This window comes from Hyaena hyaena, unplaced genomic scaffold, assembly GCF_003009895.1.
Source record: "Hyaena hyaena isolate Hyena2069 unplaced genomic scaffold, ASM300989v1 scaffold_15, whole genome shotgun sequence".
In the NCBI taxonomy this organism is placed as follows: domain Eukaryota; kingdom Metazoa; phylum Chordata; class Mammalia; order Carnivora; family Hyaenidae; genus Hyaena; species Hyaena hyaena.
This window is the reverse complement of record NW_024080647.1, coordinates 1,262,113-1,282,975: the sequence shown is the minus strand read 5'-3', so window position 1 is coordinate 1,282,975 and position 20,863 is coordinate 1,262,113. Positions and strand designations below refer to the sequence as shown.

Sequence of the window (20,863 nt, the reverse complement as noted above, 5' to 3'; positions counted from 1 at the left end):
CATACAACACCCAGTGCTCATCCCCACCAGTGCCCTCCTCCATGCCCATCTCCCCCTCCCCCCCACCCCCATCAGCCTTCAGTTTGTTCTCAGCATTCAAGAGTCTCTCATGGTTTGCCTCCCTCCCTCTCCCCCACCATTTCCCCCCTTCTTCTCCCCCATGGTCCTCCATTAAGTTCCTCCTAATCTATTTTCTTTCATGGAGGTTAGTAACCAGGAGACTTCCCTTTCAATGTTTCCACTACGAAGGTTGTGCGTCTTACTCTGAAAGCATGCAACGGTTGGCCCCCTGCCTCTCCAAGCTCAGCACTAAGGTCCTTCCCACACCGAGAGGACCCACCTGGGCTCCCTCTCAAGCTGATCAATTGCCTCTGTGGCTCATTACCCTCACCCACATACCCTTCAAGTCCTGGGTTTCCCTGTGTGCTTCTGGCATTAAAGAAAAGAAGAGGGAGAAGGAGAAGGAAGAAGGGAGGAGAGGAAGAGACAATAAGGCAAGAAGAGAAAAACGCATCTGGGGATGCGAGGAGCCTTGAAAACGTTTGCTGGCTGCATCTCAAGCTGTGTGCCGCTAGTGTGTCCTCCAGGCCCTGAAGGACCCTGAAGGGCCCCCAGCTCCTGCCTGGGAGGACCACTGTCTGGATGTCCACTGCTCCGGCCCTCCGGGGCTCACTCTCTGCTTCTGCACGCGCTGCCTGCCAAGGTCTGCTGGGTGGCTTGGCCTGGGGCCCTGAGCCAACATCCCCTTCCCCTCCCCTCTGCGAGCACAGTTTTTCTCTCTCTCTTCCTCTCTCTGGTGCGTTGGGTGGTTTCGTCCTATCCTAGGCTTTGCTTCTGTAGTGATTTATCCTTAACCAGAATGAGTCATGGCACCGGATTTTATTTGTTCCAAGAGAAAATAGCAGAGGGTATTTATGCGCTGCGGTATTGGGAGCCTGCTCCGGGGGCCTGAGCCAGGAAAAGGGCTTTGGATGTTCCTGGGTGAGATTTCTTCAGCAACGAAGGCTGAGGCTGCCCTAGGCCTGACAACCGGCATTGGCACCGAGGAGGAGGGATGGGCTTGGATAAGACCTGGCATTCTGTCCAAACGACAGTCCTTAGGGCCCTTTTCCTTGAAACCTTCTCCCCAAACACCATCTCCGTTTGTGGGGCAGAGGCAAGCATAGGGCACTAGCTTATCCAGCAAAATCTGCCTGTAGTAGACACTGCACACATCGTCTCCTACTTCTCCCCCATGAAAACCCATCTGGGCTCTCATCACCATGCCCATTTCACAGATGAAGAAACCCTGGTCCAGGAAGTGGCTGTGACATGCTTGAGTTCCTGCGGCTTGGAAAAGTGGCTGAGCGGGGAAGGGAGCCCAGGTTTGTGAGGTTCCGAAGGCCTAGACGTTTCCTGCAGTAAAAAGCCACCCCTGTGTGCCTTCTGCCCAGGCAGATGACCTGCACCAACCTTGAGACTTGCCGTAAGCCAGAGGGAAGGGGCCACAAAGAGAGGCCGGAAACCACCGGGGTTGGGAGATGAGAGAAGGGCGGGGCCTGAGAGCGCCCCGGGGCTTAGGCTTGACACCCAGGCTTTGTGCACTTATTCCTCATGGGTTACCTTTCCAGTCAACGCCAAATTCTATCGCCAGGGGCCTCCTGTTATCTGAGGTCTATACAAAGAGGTATTGGACAGAATGAACACCTTGCCCAACTTACAACCTGGTGATCTTGAGACAGGGCACCCAGGATGGTGGGGACTAACCCTTTGGCAGTTTTCACCTAAGTGCCCAGTTGAGTTATCACAGGGAGAGGAGTTGGGAGGCCAGGCTTCGACCCTGCCTCCGCCACTCACTTGCTGTATGACCTTGGTGTAGTTGCTTTCTGTCTCTGGCACTTAGTCTCCTTGTCTATAAAATAAGAGGAGCCACCCTGCCCCTCCCCAATCCCCCTCTGCCTCTGAGAATTGGGGTCCACTGGAGACCATACCAGTGGTGGCCCTGTCTTCCGGCTAATGAGATAGCCCCTCTGCCTGGGGTCTCCACCAGTGGAAGACACTGTCTGCAGAGAGGTCTCTGGGGAGAGATGGGGTATCTACTATCCTATATGGGGCAGGTCCATCCCAACTTTGTCTGTCTTAGGGGCCGAGGGTGCCTGGACTCCTATGTGATGCCAAGACTTTGGGAGGAGGTGATGGTGCTGGCAGGATTTGCACGTAGCCCTGGGGGCGGGGGAGGTGCTGGAAGCCTATGCACGTAGCCCTGGGTGGAGGATTTGCCAGGCAGGGTTCTGTGTCTTGCTCCTCACTACCTCAGTGTCCGTATGCAGGACAGCTGCGCCACCCTTTCAGCATCTGACCACACGATCCCTGAGTTGTTATTGCAGAAGAATCCACAGGCCCCCCTCAAAGAGATGGGAGGCTGTCTAGGACTCTGTGTGACTTTGGATGAACCAAGCCACCAGGTCTGTCCTTCTGTTGCTGAGGGTGATGACAGTTATAGTTTAGATGCTTCTTTTTCCCAAAAGGAAGTTTCTGTATCCCACCAGGACACCCCAGGAGACTGAGGCACTAGCATGGTTCTGTGGGGTCCTCCTAATCTACCGGATTCCCTCTCTTGACCTCCAGGGCCCTTCCCCCTCACTGTCCTTGTCCCCGTTTGCACAGAAGCTCTCCTCCGTCTCCAGCCATGGGTGCACCCCACGGGCCAGGTAGTGCTGGAAAGCATCGCAGCAGGCCAGGTGCGGGGACAGGGCAGATGGCAGGGAGCTGGGCTGGGCTCCCTCCCCTCAAGGGCACAATCAGGCTGAGGAGAGGAATAACACTGGTGGCTGTGCAGAGCGAGGGGTGGGGAGCCGGGGTACAGGACAGCCTCCCCTGGCTTTGGCTCCAGACTCCAGCGCAAGAGCCGAAGAGGGAGAAGTGGGGAGTGGGGAGATCTGGTGGAGGGGGCGCTGAAGGGGCGGGGGGGGGGAAGGGGAAGAAACACTGAAAAGTAAGGAGTGGGGTGGGAAATCCAGAAACCAGGCAGAGGAAATGGGCAAAGAGAAGAAAAAAATGGAAAGGGAGGAGAAGGCAGAAGAAGGGCTAAGAGAGACTGGGACTGGGGGGTCGGGTGCTTAGGGGGATGAGAGTAGTGAAGTATGAGCAGGTCTTTGCATCCCCCCTGCAGCCCCACCCCCAGCCCGCTCTGGGCTCTCAGAGTCCCCATTTCCCCACCCGTGGGGGCACCTACACATGGTTCAGGTCATTTTGCTTCTGCCTGTTGTCGTGAGCTTAAGATCCCAGGGACAGAGATCTCTAGGTCTGTGGTTCTCAGAGTGTGGTCCCCAGACCAGCAGCCCCAGCCGCCCCTGGGAGCTTGCTGCACAAGTGAATTCTCAGGTCCGACCCCAGACCTACAGGCTCAGAAACTCTGGATGTGGGGCCCTCAGGGGACTCTGGTGCCCCCGTTGAGGTTTGAGAACCACTTGCTCTAGAGGAGTAACTACAGACGGTTCGCATGAGTTGCAGTGAGTCCTTGTGAGAGCTCTAGACTTACTCTGTGTGCGTCAGTGCACTTCCTGAGTGTTTCTGGGCTCTGGCTCTGCAAAGGTTTGCCCAGACTCCCCGGCTGGGCTCCTGGTTGCTTCTCAGAGGGGCATAAGGCTCGGAGTGTGCACACCACCCCCTCTGTCTTGCAATTCTCCCCTCCTCTGCCCTCTGCGACACTGCACCCCCTCTACCCCTGCCTCTGATGGTTCTCTCTCCCTCCACCGCACTCCCACCCATGGGCATCCTAGGGTTCTTTCCTCAGCCCCCTCCTTCTCTCTGAGCCCTCCTCTGTGAATGTAGTTCTCTCGATGCACATCTGAGTCTGGGCCCTGACCTCCCCGCCAAGGTGAAGGTCTCTGTCCCCTGCTGCTGGCTGGCCACCTGTACCCAATGACCCTTGGACATTTCACACCAGTGGGGCCAAAGCTTAGCTCACATGTTTCCCCAAAGTCTGTCTCCTCTTGCTGGATTTTGCTTTTCTGTGTTTTCATTGTCTTGCCAGCCAGCAAGTTATGCCCCTAGCCAGCCTTCATCCCGTTTCCTCTGCCTCCTTCTCTTCTTGCCTTAGCTCACTCTACTCCAGCCACATTCATGGTTCCTTGGACATTCCAAGGACCTTCCTACCTCAGGGCCTTTACACCTGCCATTCTCTCGCCTGGAATACTTCCCCCCCACCCCCCCAAAGTATCCATGATTGTCTCAGATTCTCCCTTTCCTTGGGGTCTCTGACTGCTGTCACCCTAGCATTGAGGCCTTTCTTGGTGGCCTGCATAAGGTGGCAGCAGTGTCATCCAACTTACCCTGCCTAATGCTTCTCCATTGCACAGATCACCATCTGACAGATGATGGGGAAACTAACAATATGTCTTCCCCCAGTAGAAGAAGGACTCCATCAGGGTAGGGGCTTTGCAGTTTTGTTCACCATTGAATTCCCAGGACCTAGCACCAGGTTCTCAAGGATGAATGAATGAATGATTGACACTCATAACATAGGCCCCTTCCTCAAGCCCCAGCCCTTAGACCCTCCCCTCACCTAGACTTCCATAGGCGTCCCACCAGCCTCCTCACCTCTAGGCTCTCCTCCCTCAGTTCCACCCTCCACATAGTAGTGAAACTGAGCACTCTAAAAATTACAACTCCAGTGAACCGTTTTCCTGCTCTATAACCTCCAATGGCTCCCCATTGCCTCCCAGATATAGACACCTTGCTCTGGCATTTAGGAGCCTCCAGGGTATTCTCCTCGCCCTCCCAGGCTTTGGCCTCACTGCTGTGCTTTCAGCACCTTCTCCTCCAGCCATATGGGATGGCGTCCTTTCCCTAAACATGGTCTCTTCTTTTCCTCCTCTGCACAACCACCCGTGCTGTTCCCTCCATCTGTCATAGTCTTCTCACTCACATGCATTCTGCCCATGGAAATCCTACCCATCTGGAAGCCCCCTCCTCCAGAGCCTCCCCCGATCCCCTCCCCCTCCTGAATTAGACATTTCTCCCTCACATGGATTCCCATGATCCTTTCTGTGTGCCCTCTCTTGGTATTTACTGATCAGTGGGAATTGATTTGGGTTCTATGGGCATATATGCCCTCTCTTCCTGGCTGGGCTCAGCACGTGTGTGACTCTGCTAGAGTTGGGTCCTGGGGACACTGCTACCTCAGTTCCCGTGGGCCAGCAGCATGGCCGGTGGGGAGAGACACTGCCGAGGGAGCCCGTAGATTCCAGCCGGTGGGGCTGCTTCTGATCTGGGCTCCTCTGGGGCTAATGAGACCCGGGACCCAGACCTGCCTCAGACACTTACTATGTCTCTCTCTTCAGTCTCAGTTGCCTCCCCAGGAAAATGGGGACAAGCCTACTTCTCTTCCATGTTGCTCATGTCCCTGAACCTGCACCCCAGGGAACTCATGATGCCCTCTTGTTCTTAAATCCCACTGAGTTCCAAAGGGACTTTGCGGAGCCCACCGGGGCTGTCTGGCTCCTGCTTCCCCAATGCCCTTGAGGGGAGAGGGTGAAACGCTCTGCCTTGCTGCAAGCTGGCGCTTCTCTCCCCAGGGGTGAGAGCTTCAATGACAAATTGGAAACTTGTGGGGCCCAGCTCTGTTTTTTTCTCAGCATCAGGAGGCTTCCTGCTGGGGGTGGGGGGAACCAAAGGCTTGGAGAGGCCCTCTGCAAACCCTACACTGGAGCTTCTGGGACATCAAATGGTCTGAAAAAAAAAAAAAACAAAAAACCCAACTGACTTAATGATTTCAATGTACAGGCATTAGAGTCATATGGATTAAATTTCTCTGAAAATACACAAGGGCTTTAAAAGCAGGGGCAGCGAATACTTAGCACAAGAGGAATTTGTTTTCTCTTTTCATCTATGTGCATCTGTGAGTGTCGTTTTTGTTGCCAAAACCAAGGCATGTGGCAAACTGCTCACGATTTCGGGGGCCATGGTGCACGGTTGGCTTTGCCTAGTGTGAGTCTGGAGTTGGGGGCGCAGTGGACAGAAGGGGAAGGGTTAAGGAAATCAAGTGGCATCCCCCCCAGGTCTGACCCCCTTCATTCTCCAGCTGTTTATATCAGGCTCTGGTGCCCTTGATGTTCAAGGGGGCCCGCAGCCTGGTAAATGGAGGCCAGACTTCATTAGTGCCTGCGGTAGAAGATAGCTGGTGGGTCCCTCTCTGAAGCAATGCTGGGACCCGGGTTACTGGGCAGGCGCTGGGGAGTGATGCTGCTCCCCTCCCTCAGTGGAGATGGGGATCCTCACATGCTTCCCTGAGAGAGTCTCCCAGGGAGCCCTGGCCTCATTGCAAGCCCAGGGGAGGCAGACCAAGGTGGGCTGGCTCTGCCTTAAGGGCTGGGAGCCAGGTCCACATCCAGGAGGCAGACTGGGTCAGAGGAAGATGCTCCACCAAGCTGCCCGAGGCCCGATTTCAGGGTTCGGCTGCTTGCTCGCTACAAGCCACTCATTCACCATTTGCCTGCTTTCCACATTCACGTTGGGGGCATTCTTTGATCTTGCCTAACACCCTGAACTCAGTAAGTTCACAGCCATTTTATACACAAGCAAACAGAGGTGCAGGGAGGCAGAGAGAGCTTCTCCCCAGGTCCTCCTCCGAGCGACAGCCTCTGGACTGCACCCCTTGCACGTGCCCTCCCTTTGAGCTGCCTCCTGGCATGGAGTTGAATCAACACGCACTGCTGGAGTCATCCCCCATGCATAATTTCCAGTCAGTGTCCCCCAAATGACACTGGCATCAACCTCTTTTCCTATGATCAACATCCACAGGGTCTTGTGTCTGAAGACAAATCTTGGGATAGTGCCTCCAGGGCAGGAAGAATGGGGGCTGTGGGGGGGAGCAGAGAGGGAAGCATTCAAGTTGAATAAGCAGGGGTGAGGGATTCCTGAAAGGCCCTGTGTGCTCCTGTCCCTTCTGCGGGAGCTGCAGCTCCCTGGGGCTCCAGGGCCTCTCTGTCTCTCCCAGCCCGGCTGTGGCAGGTCAAGTGGCTACGGTGTGGCACCAGCCCTCTCCCATGATGTGCTCAGATCAGCAAAAGTGACCAGCAATGGACTCTATCAGACCTTTCTACTCCTCTAGGCTCAACCTCCAAACTCCACTCAAATGCCCCTCTTCTGTGAAGCCCTCCCAGAGGTACAGAGATGTCTCCTTTCAGATTCAGGCTGAGTTTCTTCTTTGAGCAAGACTCTGTGCTGGCTTCTCTCAGACACAGGGAAATGAAGACGGTGTCCAGTAGGGGGGATATGCCATGGGCCCAAGTGACTCCAACACAAGGTAAGAAGTGATAGACGCCATCAGAGAGAGGGCTTAGGAAAGGCAAGGCCATTTCAGGCCAGGAGAAGGATCCAGAAAGCCTCATGGAGAAAGTGGCCTTACAAAGATGAACATAGTTAACAGCAGCTCATATTTTGTCTTGTATTGTTTTTTTAATTATTTCAAGGACATTAGTGCCGCCTCCTCAAATGGTCTGGGAGTTATTTGTGAGTGAAACCATGTCTTACTTTATACTAATATTTTGCAGAGTCTAGTAAAGTTTATTAACAGAAGCTTACTAAACAAATATTACTCAAAACAAATTCAATCTTGCCAAAGCCAGATCCATTTAACCTTTTTTTAATGTTTATTTATTTTGAAAGAGAGTGAGAGAGAGAGAGCACAAGCAGGGGAGGGGCAGAGAGAGAGGGAGAAAGAGAATCCCAAGCAGGCTCCACACTGTCAGTACGGACCCTGATGTGGGGCTCAAACTCACAAACCATGAGATCATGATCTGAGCTGAAATCAAGACTTGGGTTCTTAACCAAATGAGTCACCCAGGCACCCCCAGTTCCATTTAATCTCCAACTTCTCATAGAATGTACAAAATATGAACCTTAGTTTGGGGGTGGTTGAGAGATGTTTAAATTATTAATTTAGTCTTTTGGGGCATGTAGGTGGCTCAGTCAGTTAAGCATCTAACTTCGGCTCAGGTCATGGTCTCAGTTTGTGAGTTCAAGCTCTGTATCGGGCTCTGAGCTATCAGCTCAGAGCCCGGAGCCTGTTTCAGATTCTGTGTCTCCCCCACTCTCTCTCCGTCCTCTGCTCATGCCCTGTCTCTCTCAGTCTCTCAAAAATGAATAGACATTTAAAAAATGTTTTAAATCATCCATTCAGTCTTTCAAAATATGTTCTTTTGAGCCTCTACTAGTTGCCAGGGATTGGGCCCCTTAGAAAGAAAGACAATGAAACAAGCAATCATCCAGTTTGATAAATGTTACGAAAAACAAAATACAGGATTCTATGGGGCAATTATTCCAGTGATGGGAAGGGAGGGTCAGAGAAGGTTTCTCAGCAGAAGTGAAATCTCATTTGGTAAAAGTATGTGGAGTTTCAATTCCCGCCATAAACAAATTATGAAAGCTAGCTAAAACACACGCAACAACTATTTTCAGGCACAGGACAGCAATTGATGCAGAGCTCGGTACTTGAGAAAAGGACAGGAGTAGACCCACATTCACCCCAGCTCTCTCCACGAGGGCATGTTCCTTAGTTGAGCACAAGGGAAACAGAGCCCAGAGAGCAGCAGCTGTGCTGAGTGACTGGAGTCACTGGATGGTGACTGGAATTGGGGCTGGACCGAGGATTTGGTAAGGGCAGGCAGAAGGAAGAGAGCCACCGAAAGAGAGGCCCCAAAACTCTGCTAAAATGTCCCCTCAGGATTTTTGGCCAACTCCTAAGCTGTGTAGGTAGCCTGTGAGACTCTAGAAAATCTGTTAGTGTGGGAGAGTTTTTAGAAGCTGTCCAGTGCCTGGGAGATGTTAGGGTTCATGTCCAGCCTGAGCAGAGAAACTTTCATGAATATTGTGGGCTTTCAGTAGAGATCCCAGAAAATCCGTGTGCTAGGAATAAAGACCACATCCTCAGAGGAAAGACAAAACTAGAGGATGTCTGCCCTAACCAAGGCCCAAACCAAGCCATGGTAAGATCTAGGGGGTTCATCAATATTTTAATTGCCTCTCAGAATAAAATATGTAATTCTTCATTCTATTCTATTTTAAAATGTTTATTTATTTTGAGAGAGAGAGAGAGAGAGAGAGAAAGAGAGAGAAGGGAAGTTGCAGAGGGAGAGAGAGAGAAAGAGAATCCCAAGCATGTTCCATGCTGACAGTACAGAGCCTGATACAGGTCTCGAACCCACAAACTGTGAGATCATGACCTGAGCAAAAACCAAGAATTGGATGCTTAACTGACTGAGCCACATAGGTGCCCCAAAAATGTATAATTCTTTAAAAGAAGGTAACATAATCTATAGCCTCAACTGTGTAACATTCACAATGTCCAACATACAATGAAATAAAAAAATTACTAAACAGGCAAAGAATCAGGAAAAAGTAACTGATAATCATAAGATAAATAGTCACCAGAAGCAGACCCAGAGATGATCCAGATATTGGAGTTAGCCAAGGACTTCAAAATAACTATGATTAATATGTAAAAGAAAATAGACTAAAAAAATCAACAAATGGGAGATAGATGATTTTAATAGAATTAGAAATTAAACTGTAACTATTTCATATGATCTGATTGTATACATAGGAAATTCAAAAGAATAGTAGCAAACTATTAGAAATCTATAAAAAAGAACCAAATTGAAATTCAAGAACTTCAAAATAAAATATCTATAATTAAGAATAAATCAGATACACTTAGCTACACACTATACCTCATGTACATAGAAACAGAATTTATAAGACTATATCAATGGAAAAAAGTTTTTAGAAAAATCAATGAGTATAGTTAACCATATTAACGAAATTAAGGAGAAAAACCATATAACATTGCAGTCTTTGCAGAAAAAGTATCTGGTAAAATTCACCACCTATTTATACATGCACACACACACACACGCACAACTTCAGAAAACTAGGAATAAAAAAATAAAACTTCCTTAATCTGAAGGTATCTACAACAAATGAATAAGCTATAATCAACATCTTATTTAATTGTGAAATACTGTTAAGTTTCCCCTCTTATTAAGGAAGTAAGAAAAGTGTGTTCAATGTCACAATTTCTATTCAACTTTGTACTGAAGGCCCTGGTCATTGCAATTAGGCAATTTAAATAAACAAAAGCCACGAAGATTTGAAAACAAGAAACTGAACTGTAACTATTTTAAATGATCTGATTGTATTCACAGGAAATTCAAAAGTATAGTAGCAAACTATTAGAAATAATAAATTAATTTCATAATGTTGCCGGATATCATGTAAGTATACAAAAGTTAACCATATTTTTATTTTTTTACATTTTATTTTAGATAGAAAAAGAGAGTGTGTGAGCAGGGGAAGGGGGCAGAGGGAGGGAGAGAGAGGGAGAGAGGGGGACAGAGAGGGAGAGAGAGGGAGGGAGGGAGGGAGGGAGGGAGAGAGAGAGAGAGAGAATCCCAAGCAGGCTCCACACTCAGTGCAGAGGCTGATGCGGGGCTCGATTCCACAACCCTGGGATCATGACCTGAGCTGAAATCAAGAGTCAGACACCCAGACAACTGAGCCATCCAGGCACCCTGCCTGTATGTTTCTATAATACCAAAAAAAAAAAAAAAAAAAAAAGATTAGAAAATGAAATAACATTTCTTTTTCATTAGCATAAAATATCAAATACCTAGGAGTTAATGTAGTAAAAGACATGCAAGAATTTTACACTGAATATTTGAAAGCACTATTGAGAGAAGCACTATTAGTTTTCTTAAATGGGATGCAAAAGATACACTGACCATAAGAAAGACTTATAAATTCAACTTTATTAAAGTTAAGAACTTCTGTTCATTCAAAGATACCATTAAGAGAATGAAGAAGCACATCACGGACTAGGAGAAGTTCCTTGCAATGCTTTTCTCTGACAAGGATCGTATGTGAAATATATTTTTAAAAATTCTATAAGCCGATAAGAAAAAGACACATAACACAATTTTTACAATGGGCAAAAGCCACAAATCAGATACTTCACAAAATGGGATACCAAATGGTCAATACATTTACACAAAGTTACTCGACGTCATTAGTCGCTAGAGTAACCCAAATTAAACTCATAAGGAGATACCACCAGAATGGCTTAAAATGAAACAAACTGATAATACCAAGTGTTAGTGAAAATACGGAGCAAATGGAACTCTCTTACATTACTAGACTAAAGTTGAAATTGGTAAATCATTTCGGAAAAAAATGCTTGGCAATCTTACTAAGGTAGCTACATTACCTACCCTTTAACTCAGCAATTCTTCTCCAGAGTATATACCCAATAAAAATGAGTGCAGATGTCCACTAAAAGACATGTATGAGAATGTTGATAGCATCTCCATTCAAATTAGCCAAAAAATGGAAACAATCCAAATACCCATCAATAGTGAAGTGAATAAATACATTATGGTATATTGCTGCCGTGGAATATTACACCAGGGAAAAGGCATGAAGTATAATACATTCTGGGATATATTAAACCCCAAAGACACAATGTTGAGTAAAACAGGTCAGGTACAAATGAATACTTACAGTCTTATATCATCTATATGAAGTGCAAAACCAGGCAAAACAAATCTGGTGACAGTGGTCAGAATAGTGATTAGTTGGAGGGGCACTGAATCTTTGGCAGGCAGAGATGAGAGGTCTTATGAACCCAGGACAAGAAGTCAAGTCACTGGATGTGAGGGTGTCTACATGTGAGAGCCACCGTGGGCAGCCAATAGATGGCCGGGTGTGGGGGGTCCAGGGCTGGGTGGGGTGGCAGCTCTCATTCACCACTTCTTTTTTTTTTTTTTTTCCATTTTTTTAATTTTCAACAGAAAGAAAGAGAGAACGTGCACAAATGGAGGAGGGGCAGAGAAAGAGGGAGAGAGAGAATCTCTGCACTGAGTGCAGAGCCTGATGCGGGGCTCGATCTCATGAACTGTGAGATCATGACCTGAGCCCAAATCAAGGACTGGACACTCAGCTGACTGAGCCACCGGGGCGCCCCTCACTCACCACTTCTTGCCGCTGATGTCATGCTGCTGCACTGTGTAGCCGAAGAAGGCGGCCCTGGAGCCAGTGATGATTCGAGGCTTCCTGGTGTCCATGTTGAAGGTGTCTGTGAACCCTAGGGTGGGGAGAAGAGGATAATCAGGCAGGCAGAGGTCTGGGCCCCAATGGTTGACAGTCCTCACTGGGAGGTCTTGGCTGTGGGAGAAGTATGGTCCCCTGTCCTTGGGGAGCCACCATATGAGGTGGCTAAGGTAGTCCCTGCTTAGGGGAGCCCATAGTCTGATGGGAGAGGCCCACCGCCTGCCCTTCAAGGGCCATAATCTGATAGGGGAGGCATAAAACCTATTCTTGAGTAGACTGGGTCTGACCGGGAAGACCAGGTCCTCCCTCTGAGAACAGGGGTGGGGAGAAGACAGCTCTTTCCTCCTGCACTACCCCTCCTTCCAACCCCACTTCTTCTAGCTTCTACTGGCTCCTCTTCCATTTTGTTCTTGTACCTCCTCTCTCCTCCTCCTGTGCCCCCTGCTCCTCCCTCTCATCTCTGCCTGCCAAAGAGTCGAGGAACTGCCCTCCCACCTGCTCCCCACCCTCCCCACGCCTGGGTTCCTAGTGGCCATGACTGCAACTCTGCTGGCTCACCACCACCTTCTGAACCGATTTGCAAAGCTCTGCCTGACTTCAGTTGGGGGGTCACTGCTTGGCTGGGGCAGCTGATGCAGAGCAGAGAAACAGTCTCATAACCCTTTCACCCTGGCCTCTAAGGTCTTCCCTGTTTGGTTAGGTCACGTGTCACCCAGCCGATGCCACCTGAGAGCCTTGGTGTTGAGCCTTTGGCATTCCTGCACCAAATCACAAGACACGACAACCCACACCCACATGGCAGCTTGGTTCCCGAGTCTCCTCACATCTGCCGTCATTTTCCCTTGCAGGACCTTGGGAGAATGAGCAAGCGGGATTTAGCACAACGGGGTTAAGAGGCTTGTCCAAGGGTGCACGGGGCGCAGTGGCAGCATCAAGAAGTAGGACCTGAGATGCCTGCTCTTTGCCTCCTTCCCTCCACCTGGAATTTTCAGGGAATGTCTGGCCTCCTTACCCATCATTCCTAATAGGGACACCATACATGGGACTTAGTGGGTGGGATCCTCCCAACAGCCCAAACTTTCAGATTAGTGAAACACCATCAGCAGAATAGAATAGACAGAACATCACTGTCACCCCTTTCATGTGTAGGGTGCTTTATGTATTTCAAAGAACTTCTATATATATGTTGCCATTTAGCCTCTTTGACAGCCCTGTGCTGTGGGTAGCAAAGTAGCCTGCAGGACAGGGACTCCGAACGTGAGGCTTGTACCGTGAGTGTCCCACTGTCCTTCCCAGGGACACTGAATCCCTGGGCTGAGTGTCTGAGGATGAGGCCCAGGCATACATACTTGGACAAGACCTATGGTACAAGAACAAGTGGTTTCTCCCATACTCTCTTTTTTGCTCTGCAAATGGATACAGTGGCCAAAAGTTTCATCATCAGAGTCACTGAATTAGAGTCCCAGAGGGAAAGCTGGAACACCTTGGAGTAGGGATATTAGATACATGCTACCTCCCTTGTCTATATCAACTGATTATTAGTGCTGCCTGGAGCACCGCGTTAAGAAAGATTCTGAGGTCAAGGCTGTGCTCAGTGGGTAAGACGAGTGTGATCAAAGTGCAGGGCCTGCTCTGAATACAGGAGAGGATGGTGGCAGCAAGCTGCTGTCTTCATATCCCTAATCTGCCACGGGAACTGAGTGTCGTGGCCCAGAGCTGGGATGGGAGATGCCTTATTTAACAGGCCCAGACTCTGAACAGACTAATCAGCCTGGTTAGCAGCAGGCAGCCTCGGGAACGGGGACCCTGGTCAGGTGAGCACAGCGGGAAGATGGAGCATTGGTTCCTGGCCAGTAAGGGCCTGTCACGGAAGACAGAGGGATGCTTAGCGTCACCTGTGCAGGGCTGGGAGGTGGGCAGAGAGGGGTCAAAGAAATGGAGTTGGCAGATGAGGAACTCACACTCTCTCCAGATCTGTTCCAGGAGCACACACATACTCACACACACACAGACACACACATGTGCATACACATATACATGTGCACGTGCACATACATGCACACGCACATGCTTGTGTACGCGGATGCGGCACACACAGGTCTGAGTGCGTGCATGCACACGCACATTTACAAGCACAGGCCACCTCGCCGATGGTGTGCATCACTTTATCTGGCTCCCTGGTGCCCCCTGGGGACACCCCATGGTGTTCCTGGTCCTCTTCTTGCTATATCTGACCACAGCAGGAGGAGGTGACCCTGAATAAGGGGAAGGCACGTTCCGGCTGTCAGGATCCTCCCACCTCGTCCAGGCCTGCAGGAGGGTGAGCGCCAGGGAAGATGAGGCCATAAATTATGTCTTTGAGGTCTTCCCGCTACCAATGCTTCTTGTGTGAACACGGAAGAGCTGTCAGACCCTGTCACTCCTCAGCCCCATACCCTCCACCAGGTTCCCACCCCACTCAGTCGCAGCCAGACTCCTTACCTGCAAGGCCCTGCGTGATCACACCCCCCACCCCACCCCACCCCGTGCTGTTCTTTCTGCTCATTTCCTGTCCTCCCCCCTTGGTCTGTCTGCTCCGGCCATGCTTTCCCCACTTGCTGTTCCTATGATGCATCAGGCCGCTCTCTGCTCAGCACCTTTGCCCTGGCTGTTCCCTCTGCCTGGAACACTCCTCTCCTGGTCATCTCCACAGCTCACCCCTCAGGTCATCAGCACGTCTGTCACAGTGCCATCTTAGCCACCACCAGGCCACCCTGCCACTCTCAATCCCCCTTCTCCTTCATTTTTCCTGACAGCACTTATCACAAACATATTACATATTTGTTTCTTGTCATGCAGCTGATAGTCCATAATATTCTTATGTTCCTTTAGTGGCACAAAGCACTGCTGTGCCCTCAGCTTACATTAGTGCCTGAGTAGAGACCTAGCCCTTGGTGCCCGGTCATAGGTATCGACGGACTGGATGGTGGGGACCAGGCACCACGTTGGGCTGGGATGCCCTCTCCCCTCCATGAGGAAAAGGAGAAAGAAAAGGATATTTCCTGAGCGCTGAGATGTTCCAAGCACAATTCTAGGTATCTAACCATCAATTTTACATTAATTCGTTAGAGCTCACACCAGACTTGTGAGACGGGTATGATCCTACCCTAAATCACTCGGCTGAGAGATCAGAGCAAGTCCTTGATCACATAGCTCAGGACACCGGGATGATGTGTTACCCCTGGGAGACCAGGCTTTTATAACAAGGACCCGCTAGGGAGAAAGGGGTCTTCTTTTCAGAGAAGGGAGTCTTTCCTGCCCTCTGCCCTCAGGGGGTAACTCCTCTGCTTTGGAGTTCTGCTGGGAGAAGGAAATGGAGAGAAAGCAGGCTTCCCTGTTCTCCTTCCTCACCTGCGGGTCTGTCTACGACCAGTCTGGTCTCCCCTGCACCCCCAGGGGTAGGATTAGTGAAGCCCGACACAGGGTAGAGGAAAAAAGCCCTCAGTGCCAGGGCGTTAAGTTACAAAGTGCTGGTGCCCCCACTGGCCTGGGCACCCGCTTCTGAACAAACCAAGCCAGGGAATGGCTTTCCTAAAAGTGATGTCAAGTCCGATGCTCTGACCTCGGCTCCGCACGGGATCTCTGGCCCGTTCCTCTGAGAGCAGATGGCTTTCATGCGTGGGGAATGCGCCCTTCTCAGAAATTTACAAACCCCAGATACCAATAAAACAAAACAAAGTTGTTTTTGACGGGAATCAACAGGCCAGTTGCAGGGAGCCTGGCCGCTTTTCTACCCCTGATATTGACGACAGGAGGGTGGAAACCCACAATTCTTGGACTGCTCTTCTGTGGCCTATGGCCAAAGTTACATCAGTTTTTTCAGACGCTTCTCTTTTCAAAAAGCACCAGTCAGTCCCATGAAGGGATGGGAATCACAGCCTGAGCTTGAGCACCACTCCAGGCTAAGGTGAACACTGTGGCCTCGTTACCAGGTGGGCAGTCCCAGTCCCAAATGCAGAGGCACGCTGGCCAACGCACATCCAGAGCTACTATCAGCCGACAGCTCCACAGGGAGCCCTCACTCTAGCTCAAGGGGCGGCTGCTGGGCTTCTATGCCGCATCAGTCCATTTTCATGGTTTGCTCCCTGCCCAGCCCTGTCCTAAATCCTCCACGCAGTCCCACGGTCCTTGGAGCATCTGCAGACTTGTCTTGTGCTAGTTTTCCTCTGGCTCCCGGCATGCAATTACCAAGGGCCCCTTTCTGCTCCCTAGATGCCCCTTCCTCCCGCCCTGGGGACTTTGCACTTGCTGCCTCTCTGATGTACTCCTCATCACCATCCAATCTCAGCACAAATGTCACATCCCATCACATCCCCAGAAGCCTCCTTGGCACCAGATCTTGCCTAATGATCTCATCACCTCTCATACTCACTAATAGGAGAGGTCTCTTCTTATCACAGTTAATAATTAAAACTGATGTGATCATTTGACTGATGGCGGCCTCACGAATGCCAGACAGAGTCTGTTTACTCACTCTGTCTGCACACAGCCCAGGGGCTAGCTCTGAACTCCACTGAGGGCTGAGCAAGACAAGAAGAGAGTGGGGAGCCTACTAGCTAGGGAGAGCTGTGTGGACAGTTAGTGCAAGGCTGTGACTGGTATGCCATGATGGTTAGAGAAGGCAGGGACCACGGTGGGCGGGGGCTGTCAGGAAGCTTCTAGAGCTGTGATCTCAGCCTGGGAGATTGATGCATACAAATTGATGAGGCAGCCCAAAGGCAGTAGGCAGGAATTTCTGGTGTGAAGGGAAGAAGGAGAGCCTGCCTAGGCGAGGGTGTCGGAACTCTCTGGCTCCTCCTGCCTGGCTCCTGGAGGGTGAGGCCAGGCAAGGACAGAGCATGGCTTTTGAGTTCAGGGAGGGCTTGTTAGAAGCCCAGCTCCTTCATTCATTCACGAAGGTAAGGAGCCACCAGGGGTTAGTGACTTCTTTCTGGCTCTCAGTTTACTCATCAAAAAAATGGGACTAATTCAACAAGGCTGAATGCAGTAACTAACTAACCTTCGTCAGTGCCTGGTATGTGGAAAGCACTCAATACATCTTGGTTGAATTAAATTGAGACAAGATGCCCTGCTCTCTGGGCTGCCTCGGTGCCCCTGCTCACGCTGTCTATCTGCCCTAGAAGGCCTTTCTTTCCTTCTCAAACATTGAGGCCCAGCTCTGATGACCCCTCTGCTACATTGTGGGTCTTCCTCTTGGATTATACTAGTTTCCATACCTACCTTGCCTGCTGGATCTCTCACCTTCTGAGAAGCTGCTCTCAGAACCTGTATCTGTTGGCTTCTGTCTGCCTTAGTTTACCTCCTAGTTTTCTGACTTAGGTACTAACAGTCCCCTGCCACTTAGATCATGATATAACAAGCATAGATTCACTAGGTACCAAACACCATTGCAAATGTACTTAATTGTCACAATAACCTTTTTCTTTAATTTTTAATTTTTTGAAGTTTATTTATTTTGAGAGAGAGAGAGAGACAGTGCGAGCAGGGGAGGGGCAGACAGGGAGAGAGGGACTCCCAAGCAGGCTCCGTTCTCTTAGCACAGAGCCCAATGGGGGCCTTGAACACATGAAACTGTGAGATCTTGACCTGAACTAAAACCAAGAGTTGGATGCTCAACTGACTGAGCCACCCAGGTATCTGTCATAATAACCTTTAAAAAAATTTTTTTTTAGACAGATACCATATGTTTTCACTTATAAGTGGACCAGGAGAAACTTAACAGAGGACCATGGGGGAGGAGAAGGGGAAAAAATAGTTGGGGAGAGGGAGGGAGGCAAACCATGAGAGACTCTTGAATGCCGAGAACAAACTGAGGGCTGGGGGAGAGGGGAAGGGGGGGGATGGGCATGGAGGAGAGCACTTGTGGGGATGAGCACTGGGTGTTATATGGAAACCAACTTGACAATAAACTATGAAAGAAAAAAAATAAAAAAGTTTAAATGTTACTTATTTTTTGAGAGAGAGACAGAATGCAAGCAGAAGAGGGGAAGAAAGAGAGGGAGACACAGAATCTGAAGCTGGCTCCAGGCTCCGAGCTGTCAGCACAGAGCCCAACGCAGGGCTTGAACTCATGAACCGTGAGATTGTGACTTCAGCAAAAGCCTGACGCTTAACCAACTGAGCCACCCAGGTGCCCCACACAGTAACCTTTTGAAGTGAGCATAGTATTATTCTCATTTTACAGGTGAAGAAACTGAGGCACAGCCAGGAACAGCAAGGATACAACCCAAGGCCTCGTCAGTCTTGCCCTGTGCCACCTGCCTCCATCCAGCCTTCTCTCCCTGTCCCCTTCTCTCCCACCCCCTTCCATCACCTGAATTCCTCACCCCACTGGTCTCACCCAGGCTTGACCTCCTCCCACCCCCTGCTCCCAGGTCCCCTGTGCTTAGAACCTGCTTGCTAGAGAACTGATTGGTGAATCCCTGACCAGGAAGGACCAGGGGGGCCAGAGGATGCAGCCAGAGTCCCTTCACTGCTCAGCAGCCCTCTGTCTGCCAGATCCAGGCCTCGCTAACTCCCTGGGCCCCACTCTGCATTACGGATGCACCTGTATAAGCAAACACTTTCGTTTTCCTTGGACAATGTGCACTGGGATGGGGGTGAGGGAGACGGAAATGTTACCAGACTCTCTCCTATCATCTCCCTCTTCTCAGTTCTACTTGGGTCCCAAGAATCTTTCCGTCTAAAAGCAAATCACAGATAGAGAGGATGGAAAGGAAAGACCCTGAAACTAGCTTAAGCAAAAAGAAATGGTAAAGTGGACCCCCTGCCACTCTGGAGGACAGAATACACATTCTGAAGTGAGACAGATATGAGAAGTCAATGGCTGGCTGTTTTGTACCATCTGCGTTGCTGTCCCTTCCACCTGAGCAAATAACAGAGTATGATTGTCACTCTGCCACCAGCCATCTTTCCCTTCTGTCCTGAGGCCATTGTTTCAAAGACAGGTGTCTAAGAAGGCAATGCCAGGTTTGGGTACATTGCTGGCAAGGCCTGAGGGCCCTCCCTAATCTAGGCCCCTGTAATAGGCACTAGTGAGATATAAAAGATGGGAGAGGAAGAGGGATAACATGGACCCTTCAACAGAGAAGCTTCTAGTCAGTTGAGGGAGGAAGCCCGCACTAGAGAGAAGGTAGTCCCAGCTTGGAGTGTCTTCCAACTTCTGGGAGGAAGTGGGGACGCTGCCCTTGGGGACCCTCCCGTTACCCTCATAGGAAGCCTAGTAACTACACATTCCCTCAGGAAGGCCTCAGGAAGGTGGGGATCTGGGCCCTGCTCTCGGGAGCCCCCGGCTGGTGGGGAAAGTGTGCAGCCATGGGTGGCTGCTTGCACAACAGGGAAATCACGCTGGCCCACCAGCTTCTCAGGGCAGCAGCTCTGCCGGTGCCTCCACTCATGGGGGTGTTCAGCCAACACTTGTTAAGTGTGGGGCTTGACCTACATGGAGCAGAGTCAACGTCATACATCTTCTCAGAGTCCTCTTGCCCAGACTCTGAGCCATAGGGAGGATGAGGACTGTCTTCCATTCTTCTCTTTTCATTCCTAACACAGGGTGTGGCACACAGTAGGTGCTCAGTAAAATATGCTGACCTGAACTAGAAAATTTAGCTCTGAGGCAAACTACAAGAGACTCTTAAATACAGAGAACAAACTGAGGGTTGCTGGAGGGGAGGGGAGCAGGGAGATGGGCTAAATGGGCGACGGGCATTGAGGAGGGCACTCATTGGGATGAGCACTGGGTGTTGTACGTAAGCAACAAATTACGGGAATCTACCCCCAAAACCAAGAGCATGCTGTAGACGCAGTGGTTTAGCCAACTTGACAATAAATTATATTTTAAAAAATAATAATAATAAAAAGGAGGGCATTGTTGGGATGAGTGTTCTATGTTAAGTGTTCTATGTAAGTGATGAATCACTGGGTTCTACTCCTGAAACCAATACTACACTGTGTGTTAACTAACTGAGATTTAAATAAATAAATAAACAACTAAATAAATAAATAAATAAATTTCACAAAAAAAAAAAAAAGAAAGAAAGAAAGAAAGAAAACTTAGCCCTGCCTAACAACAACTAATAACAAACACAGTCAAGCATTCCCACTTGACTTTGGGCTGGGCCATAGGAGGCAGAAATTAAAGTGAGTCAGTCGTTCCCAGCCGATGTCTTCGGGTGCTTGGTTCATTCCTGACTGTTCACTTGTACCTCTGCCATCACTGTCAGTGGTGCCTCACTCGGGCTAGCCCACGGATCCTGGGCAAAGGATGCGGGGCATTTGGTGCTGAGCTGGCCCAGTCAAACCCGGCTGAGATCGGCGACCCCCTAGGATGCATGAGCAAGCCCAGGGAGACCAGCAGAGCCACTTGGTTCAGGTCAGCTGATGCCACACATGTGAGCTACGTAATTATTGGCTACAAATCACTCAGATCTGGGGAGGGGCTATTTGTTGCATGGTATTATTATAGTAATTGATAACTGATTTGGTCTAGCTCTTCAAGGATGGACCGTCGGGGAGGAGGAGGAACGATTCTGCAGAGCGGTTAGGCAAAGACACAAGGAGAGGGAGGCTGGGGGTCGGTGGGGACTTGTGGGTTCCGGGGTAGGAATCTGATCACCGCCTTCTCCAGGGCTCATGAGGAAGCCCAGCGTGAGGCAGCGCTAGTCCTGTGCTGAGCCTGTCAGGGAACAGTGTGGCCCAGCCAGCAGGGCATGACCTGAGCTGTGCACCAAGCCTTAGA

The 20,863-nt window shown here is 50.0% G+C and overlaps 1 protein-coding gene across 1 annotated transcript in view; it reads right to left on the bottom strand.

Moving 5' to 3' along the window:
- Positions 1 to 20,863, bottom strand: part of ITGA11 (integrin subunit alpha 11) — a 123,817-nt gene that overhangs the window by 78,151 nt on the left and 24,803 nt on the right. The window contains exon 2 of the mRNA XM_039218561.1: positions 12,010 to 12,121. Coding sequence (XP_039074492.1) covers positions 12,010 to 12,121 — 112 coding nt within the window. The remainder of the gene's footprint in view (positions 1 to 12,009; positions 12,122 to 20,863) is intronic.